General features: G+C 34.2%; 1 protein-coding gene across 2 annotated transcripts; it reads right to left on the minus strand.

Annotated features, from left to right (window-relative positions):
* Window positions 1-3,005: 3,005 nt before the first annotated feature.
* Window positions 3,006-7,347, minus strand: LOC127075978 (uncharacterized). 2 transcript variants are annotated; one of them, XM_051017527.1, is made up of 14 exons: window positions 7,130-7,347; window positions 6,822-6,880; window positions 6,475-6,592; window positions 6,247-6,320; window positions 6,103-6,171; window positions 5,410-6,015; window positions 4,810-5,339; window positions 4,549-4,613; window positions 4,363-4,442; window positions 4,160-4,264; window positions 3,915-4,054; window positions 3,654-3,782; window positions 3,419-3,571; window positions 3,006-3,341 (listed from the first exon to the last, which is right to left on the minus strand). In XM_051017527.1, exons 1-14 carry the CDS (start codon window positions 7,278-7,280, stop codon window positions 3,206-3,208), a joined length of 2,415 nt encoding a protein of 804 aa, XP_050873484.1. In that variant the 5' UTR covers window positions 7,281-7,347; the 3' UTR covers window positions 3,006-3,205. The 2 variants fall into 2 exon arrangements, with proteins under 2 accessions (XP_050873484.1, XP_050873485.1); XM_051017528.1 differs by lacking the exons at window positions 6,822-6,880; window positions 7,130-7,347 and having other exon boundaries at window positions 6,103-6,161; window positions 6,475-6,514.
* Between the last annotated feature and the right edge of the window lie 1,013 nt (window positions 7,348-8,360).

Below are 8,360 nucleotides of genomic sequence, written 5' to 3' on the forward strand. Positions count from 1 at the left end.
TCTGAGCGTTTCCTTTCCCTCTTTTGGGATAAATAACGCACGGTGGCGGCTCTGTTGTTCTTGTTTTCCCGCCGGTTTTTCGCGTGATGCGACACTGGGAAATAAAACAAAGCTTGAAATATTGCAGGTATTGGATCTATGAGATTCAAACTCCATGATGAGTCAATAAGGTTATTGACTGATGTCAGGTATGTACCCAACCTTAAGAGAAATTTGATTTCTCTTAGTGAATTCGACAAGAAAGGATATGTCTTAAAAGGAGAGCAGAGTATCCTATAGGTAATGAAGTGGTTGAAGGAAGTCTTAAGAGGCATGAAGAAACAAGGCTTGTATACCCTTGAGACTGGGGTCGTAAGTGGTTCAGCAGATGTGACATCCACAAAACTTGTTTCGAAGACTGAGTTATGGCACAATCGACTTGCTCTTGTTAGTGAAAGAGGTCTGGTCAAGTTGTCAAAACAAAATATGTTATGTTGTGACAAGGTCGAAAAACTGTAGTTTAGTTAACCTTATGTATTTGGTAAATCTTGTAGGGTGAAGTTCAACAAAGGCAAACAAAGAACACATGGATCCCTTGATTACATTCATGATGATCTTTGGAGGCCTATAAGAAATCCTTCACACTCGGGTGCAAGTTATTTTCTATCCATAATTGATGATTATGAATAAAAGTTATGGATATTTATTCAGAAAGTTAAGGATGAACTTTTGAAAATTTCAAAAGTTGGAAGACACTGGTCGAAAACCAAACTAGTAGGAAGGTTAAGAGGTTGAGGACCGACAATGGTCTTGAATTTTTCAATGAGGCTTTCGATAGTAATTGTGTTGAGCTTGGTATTGCAAGGCACAAAACTACTGCAGGTACTCCCCAATAAAATAGTTTGGTTAAAAGGTTTAATCGAACCATTCTGGAAATAGTGAGGTGCGTGTTGGTTAGTGTTGGATTGAAGGTGTTTTGGGTTGAGGAAGTCATGATTGTAGCTTACCTAATAAATAGGTGCCCCTCGGAGGCTTTGGGGATGAAGACACTTGAAGAAGTTTGGTTGAGACATCCACTTAATCTCAACAAACTTAGAGTATTTAGCTATGTATCCTATGCTCACATTAGAAAAGACAAGGTCAAACCTAGAGCTCTGAGATGTATGTTTCTTGGATACCCTGAAAGAGTCAAAGCTTATAGACCGTGGTGACTAGAGTCAAGTCACATGAGGTGTATCACAAGTCGATATGTAATTCTCAATGAAGCAGAAATGGCGTTCAAGAAAAGTGATGAAGCTGGTTAAAATGCATAGATCTCTGCAGAAGAGATGGAACAGAAAGAGATTCCTATTGAGGTGGAGCATAGTGATACTGAATTGCATAACCCAGATGAAGTCGAAGAACAAACATAGGTTGTTGATGAAGATGAGGATACTGACAATGAATATCTATTGGAAAGAGACAGGTCGAGAAGAGTCATCAAGCCACCTCATAGACTTGGTTAAGTACATCTCATAATATTTGCCTTAATCTCTGCAAGTGAGGTTCTTAATGAAGATCCTAGAGAGTATAATGAAGTTGTGAGGAGTCAAAACAAGACTAGGTGGCTAAAAACCATGGATGATGAGATGAAATCTCTTCCCGACAATCACACTTGGGAGTTGATCGAGAAACCTGCATGAGCCAGGTTAGTCAGCTGTAAGTGGATTTTCAAGTTTAAGGAAGGAATTGAATGAGTGATGTCGAAGAGATTTAAGGCAAGGTTGGTTGCTATGTGGTTCACTTAGAAAGAAGGTGTCGACTTTAATGATATGTTCTCATTTGTTGTAAAGCATATATCCATTTGAATGCTACTTGTTATGGTGACGAAGTTCGACCTAGAACTTGAACATATGGCTGTGAAGACAACCATCCTGTATGGTGATCTAGATTAAACAATCCTGATGAGGAAACCTGAAGGGTATGCAGAAAAGGGCAAGGAAAATTATGTGTGTAAGCTGAATGAGTCTTTGTATGGTCTGAAACAATCTCCTCGACAATGAAATAGGAGATTCGACAAGTTCATGACACACATAAGTTTCACTATGAGCAAATTCGACCATTGTGTTTACTTCAGATTTTGACTTGAAATTTCACTTGTTATTTTGTTGTTTTATGTGGATGACATCCTCATATCAAGCAACATTGTTGAGGATGTTATGAAGGTGAAGGCTAAACTCGATAAGGAGTTCGACATGAAGGATTTGGGAGCTGCCTCCAAAATTTTTGGGATTGACATTTAGAGAGATATAAAACAGTCGAGATTATGCTTATCTTAATAGACATACCTGAAGAAAATTCTCAAAAAATTTGGTAGTTAAATTCAAAGCCTGTTGTAACACCGATTAATCCTTAGTACAAACTGAATACGACTCAAAATCCTAGTACTGAAGTTGAAATAGCCTATATGAATAGCATTCCATATGCTAGTATAGTAGGTTATTTGATGTACGTTATGGTCTGTACAAGGCTAGACATAACGTACATATTCAGCCTTGTAAGCAAGCATATGATCAATCTTGGGAAGGCGCACTAGCAAACATTAAAATGGATCCTAAGGTATATAAATGGACCTCTGAACAGAATCCTGATTTATGGTGAAATCTATAATTATAATAGCAAAATCGAAATCAAAGAACTTGTTAAAATGGGTTTTTTCATGACCAAAACATGATATGATTTGAATATTTGAACTTATTTATTAAATAAAACAGCATGCTTAAGAGGGATATAATTTAAAGAGGTCAATCAAATTGAATAACAAGACCATCATTCAAATAAATAAATAAATAAATAACAAGAATAATCAAGTTATGTTAATTTGCTTTGACCTTTGACCAGTAGATCTCTTCATATAATACGATTCACATACTATTAACATTCTAAATTATAATTACATGATAAAAATTCAAAGCAAACAAATCAAAACCTTTACCTTCATTTTATACTATAATGACTAAATTTATAAAAAAAATTTAATTCATTCATTCTCCTATAATTTAATTTTGGATACATTATAAAAAATTTACACTGTCAACAAATATCAATCAACTATATGTATGAACAAATATCAATCAATTATATGTATGACTTCAGAAATAATTATGTTGTGTATGTGAACTAAATCAGACAAACTATACCTCCTATTCCTTTTTGTATCTACCAATTCCACATAATGTTGTACTAATTACTCTCTTGAAAATGAATCCTGACGAGCTAGTTCATAGTTTTCACTTCTAGGTGGCGGATTCTCAGCATCACCAATATTTGCTTTTGAACAAAGGAAGAAGAAAGAAGATGTGTATATTGCACCATGCCAAAAGCTGTAACAATTTCAAAAGAGTCACAAAAAGAAAGAGAAACAAAAGAGATAGAAGACAAACTAGTTTTATTGTAATACCTATGCCAAATCCAGTATGTCTCACTTGTTTCAAGTATCCAGCCTATTCCCGCCATGATTAATGCCGCCAGTCCGGCCAATATAAAACCCCAACGGAACCGTCTAATAAGTGCCTTCGCAAGATTATAGAACCATAGCTTTATAGTTAACAAACTGCAACAAAATTCACCATTGTTACTATTTTCGATTATAGTTAAGCGCGCTATTAAACTTGAGACCTTGCTTAAGGATTCACCTTTGATGGAAACTCGGGGAGAATTCAAACGAAAAGGAATGGGACCTATACTTTGATGACATTTCTATCAACCATCCGATAAGAAGACCAAGAGCCCCGATCACAATCACATACACAATATTAGAAGACCTGCACGTGAACAAAAATCGCTGATAGACATGTCGTAAGCTGCTTCCATAAACTCTCAATCTATCTCACAAGTGCGTCTATAAGTAAATAACCTCAAATAAGTCAATCCAAACGGGTCCTAGTTTAACTTACCTGGTTGCGTTGGTTACGGAGATGAGGGCAGTAAAGATAGAAACAGCTGTGTGGATCGCTCGCTTATGTACTTCGTCGATGGTAGCTAGGTATACGAAAGTGCTAATCACCGCCATGAAAGAGAGCCAGAAGTCCATAAACTGAAATGTCGATAATGTAAAGTAAATGTAAATGTCCAAAAAGTATAAGAATATGAATTTAACGATAGAGTAAGAAAGAAAGACGGAGCTGTAAAGATGTGTAACCTGTAGAACACCGAAGTTCAATGCACACCAGGTGCCTACGTCGCATGCATGATATATTCCACTTGCAATTCCGCTGGCTGTGAATAAAATCCATTCTGCAAATGCCTGCATATCGGTTCCATTGGAAAAATTGAAGTACTTTTCGGGAATCCGAGACGAAATTATTCCAGAGGAGAAATAGATAACTAAACGAAAAGAGCTACCTTCTGACGAAGCGACCAATACGCAGGAAGTAGGGCTGCAGCATTTGATCCAATCAGAAATATTGATTGAAGTATGTGCCCTGCAATTTTTTCAGTAACTAGATTAAACAATAACAAAAACTGATCTAAATAGTGGCCGAAATTCGAATCAAATAAGCTCATCAAATTCTAAAAATCGATAATCACCTTTATGTGATACAATTTCGATGCTACAGTCAAAGCCGCCATGGTTTCGATCACACTCACAGAAGCTGAATCCAAAAAGCAAATACTAAAAATGGTGAATATCCTGAGGATGTTGCAAAACAACCAGAACTCGTGCAATCGGGAACGAAACTCAAACATACTATGTAATTATTTTACGCAACTTTCGTAATTTGAGAAAACAAAAGAAATGTAAACAGAACTATAGTGTATCGAGAAGAACCAAAAGGGCTTAACATAAACCTGTATGACGTCAATCCGGAAGCATCGAACAAATATTTACAGTCACCATGAGAGGAGCATTGGTTCGGACATCCTTCAAGTGAAATAGACATGCTAGTTTTCTGCTTCAAAGAATCACGGCTAGTATTAACATGTCTTAGACCAAAACTCCAAGTTCCTTCTCTAGCATAAATTAAGTAAAAATCAATATTTTTGTCGCTTGAATCATATAGCATGAAAAACGCGGATCGGTCGCTTTTTGATGTCTTGTTAACATAATAATAGTCCCGGATATCAACAGATGGCAATCCACCAAGTCTTGCATAAACTTCGTAACTGATTTTTGTATCTGAGGATAGCTGTACGTGAATATTTCGGCCAGCTGCACCGTGAGGAACGTCGAGAGTAAAGTAAGTCCAAGTTTCGTTAGTTTCTCCGAATTTTGATGAGTTGTTTAAAAGTGGCTCAAGAGGAAATTTTGCAGAAGACGCTCCTTCACCAATAGGCAAATAATATGATTCAAACGGGGTTGGACCTCTCGTTAGAACTGTCTGCAGAAAAACATTCTCGTCAATAACTTATTCCTACGAATACCGAGACGTGTCTAACAATCAATACTACCTGAAGTGTGTAGCTACTCATTGTACAATTCGGTCCAGCTTTTCCAAATGGGCATTGACGCATTTGCGATTCAAGGGAATAACAAACTTTTACATCACTGTCATGAGTATCTCCAATTTTTTTTGTAAGATTAACCGGTAATAATACACTAATGTACCAACGGCCGATCAGTGGAGAATGAATAACCAGAGGGGATTTATTTAGATCACTGGAATAGTCGTACAAACTATTTGTAGGCATTGCGCCGTTGCGAGCAAAACACAATAATTTAACATCACTTGCGCCAGAAGCCTTACTTGAAGATGTAATATTGAGTTTGATATTTTCTGCTATAATGGTTAATTCTTCTACCGCGTTTGTTATATCCAAGGAGTATAAGTTTGGTAGACCTTCCTCAACACACAAAGTTTCGAAGTTACTTTTGCAGGTCATCGCATTTTCAACCGTTGGTTTCTTCGCCGTAGATTTCAAAGAATTATAGACGTCGGATGCTGTGCATGAAAGCGGATTGACTGTAGTGTTACAGAACCCGCCACTCATCATCGAATTTGTGCAAGCTTCCACGCTTATATTGGCACTAAAGAAGTACGACGGACCTCGAATAATCTGCAGAAGTAGAGAAGTTTGCTAAGAGATTGAATAAGCAAAATGAAAAATAAGTTCTAAAAGTGATACTTGGATAATTAACCATACCATCCTTGATTGTGTTCTTGCAGCTCCAAAGCCGTTAAAAACACCAATGTACCAAGCACCTGGAGATATCTGAACAGCAATTTTTATGTTCATTCGTTATGATATTATGAAAAGTTAAAAAGGACTTATAAGTTATAAAATTACCAACTCATTAGTTAACTTCATAGTGATATTTTTCTCCATAGGAAAACACTGCTCTATGCCAAAACCATTTATTCCTAAAGAAAAACAGGAACAAAAGAGTAGTTATAAATTGGCATTACTTAAGCCAGTTCAAAAATAAGTCATTTTTCTGAATCAACAGAAGAACCTATTCTAGAAATCGCGACAGAAATTTAATGAGAAAAAAAATTATTCAGGTGCGGCTTCTACCTGAGACAGTTGACAATTTCAGAGATGTGTTTAAAGCATCTGGTAAAGGAGGACTTCCATCTCTAAAGCATATTATCGGCAGCGGTCGTTTTGGAACCCTTTCGATTCTTGCAACATCCTGAAAACAATCCATCTCTAAAGCATATCAGTTCATAAGCGCCGATTAACAAGAAGGATTACGGACTTGTTTGGATTTACTTATTTGAGCTTATTTATCACCATAACCACTTATGAGACTGTTTGGCAGAGCTTATGAAATGTCCATAAGATATTTTCAGCTTATTTCCATAAGCTCTTCAGAATAGAGTATGAAAACAATTAAGAATTACAGATAGTAACATACTTACAAGGTTTATATCAGAGATCAATACAATGGAGACTGCAGAAAACCATGGCGGTATATCAACTGGTTCATGACAAAACATCAAGAGAACAAAGTAAGATAATTCATAACATCACCAAAATCTAAAACACTTAACTATTATCCAAACAAAAAAATAAAATACTACTACATAAGCAAAAAAAAAATCAGCTAAAAATATCGAAATTGAACTTCGACCCATTAAAATCGAGAGTATGAAAAGCTTGATGAACACTAAAAACAGAAAATTTGAAAGATATAGAGAAAAGGGTGGGTGAGAATTCGATGAGTTACCTCTGATATAACTAGAATCATAGGGTCTAAGAGTGGTTTGAGGGTAGGTGAAGGTTGAAATAGTGAAAGATGAAGAAGAAGCAGAAGCATATGAAGAAGTGAAAAATAAGAAAAGAGTGAGATAACAGAAGAGAATCGAATCGAAAAGCATGTTTGTTGTTCTAAGAATATGAATATACTTAGAATACAAAAAGTTGCGTGGGAAATGGGAATGATAAACTTAATTCAACGATTTTTGTAATTTAACAACAAAATTAGCGTAAATCATGATTTTTTTAGTTACTAAATCATTTTAAAAAGTTAAATAAATAAAAAATGCACTACTAAATTTTTATAACTTTGTAACAATTAAAGTTATTTTTATATGGCATTATTGAGACCAATTTATTTATAAAATAAATAATTTTGGTTGTTAAGAGAAACTTTTTAGTAGTGTATTAATTTTTTTTACCAAAAAGAGATATCTTAAGTTTTTTTTTTACCATTACAAAAATATTTTTAGTTGTTTTCTTTTATTTGATTTTAATAATTTACCAATAAAAAGATACATGTTCTAGATTGGAGTTGACTGTGACTTATGTCTTCTAGTCAAATTTAAAGACAAGCGTATAGAGACCGTAACTTTGTCTGTTTTTTTATTAAGAGAAGATTTGTGGGAAAAGTAAAAAATTAAAAATAAATAAAATATAAGAAAAAAACAATAAAAGAGAGAAGAGATAAAAAATAAAATAAAAATTTAAAATTTTGATTGATTTAAAAGAATATGAGATTATATGATATATTCGAATTTATGATATTTCAATTAAAATTTAAAGATAGTCTATATTGTAAAATAAAAATGGTCTCTCGTCTCTTTCTTCCCATGTTTGGAGAGAAGAAAAATATGTAGGTGTTGATGTCTTTTTCTCACACCCTTATTTTTAAAGCCATTAAAATGGTCTATCCAATTGTAGTTGGTTTTTGAAGGGTCTCAAGCTTTATAAAGAGAGGTAAATAATACTCTGCTATAAAATAAAATAAAAAACCATAATATTTACTATAAATATTATAAATATGTTATTTTAGATATAATATATTTTAAATGCTATATTATTTTTTTAAATAGTATAATATATTTTTAAATAAAATACAAGTTTGAAATTGTAAATAAATAAAACACAAATATTCAATGTAACACAAATTAATAAAATATGATAAATTGTGAAGTAAAACGTGAAATAATTTAATATTA

This window comes from Lathyrus oleraceus, chromosome 4 (genome assembly GCF_024323335.1).
Source record: "Lathyrus oleraceus cultivar Zhongwan6 chromosome 4, CAAS_Psat_ZW6_1.0, whole genome shotgun sequence".
NCBI classification, from domain to species: domain Eukaryota; kingdom Viridiplantae; phylum Streptophyta; class Magnoliopsida; order Fabales; family Fabaceae; genus Lathyrus; species Lathyrus oleraceus.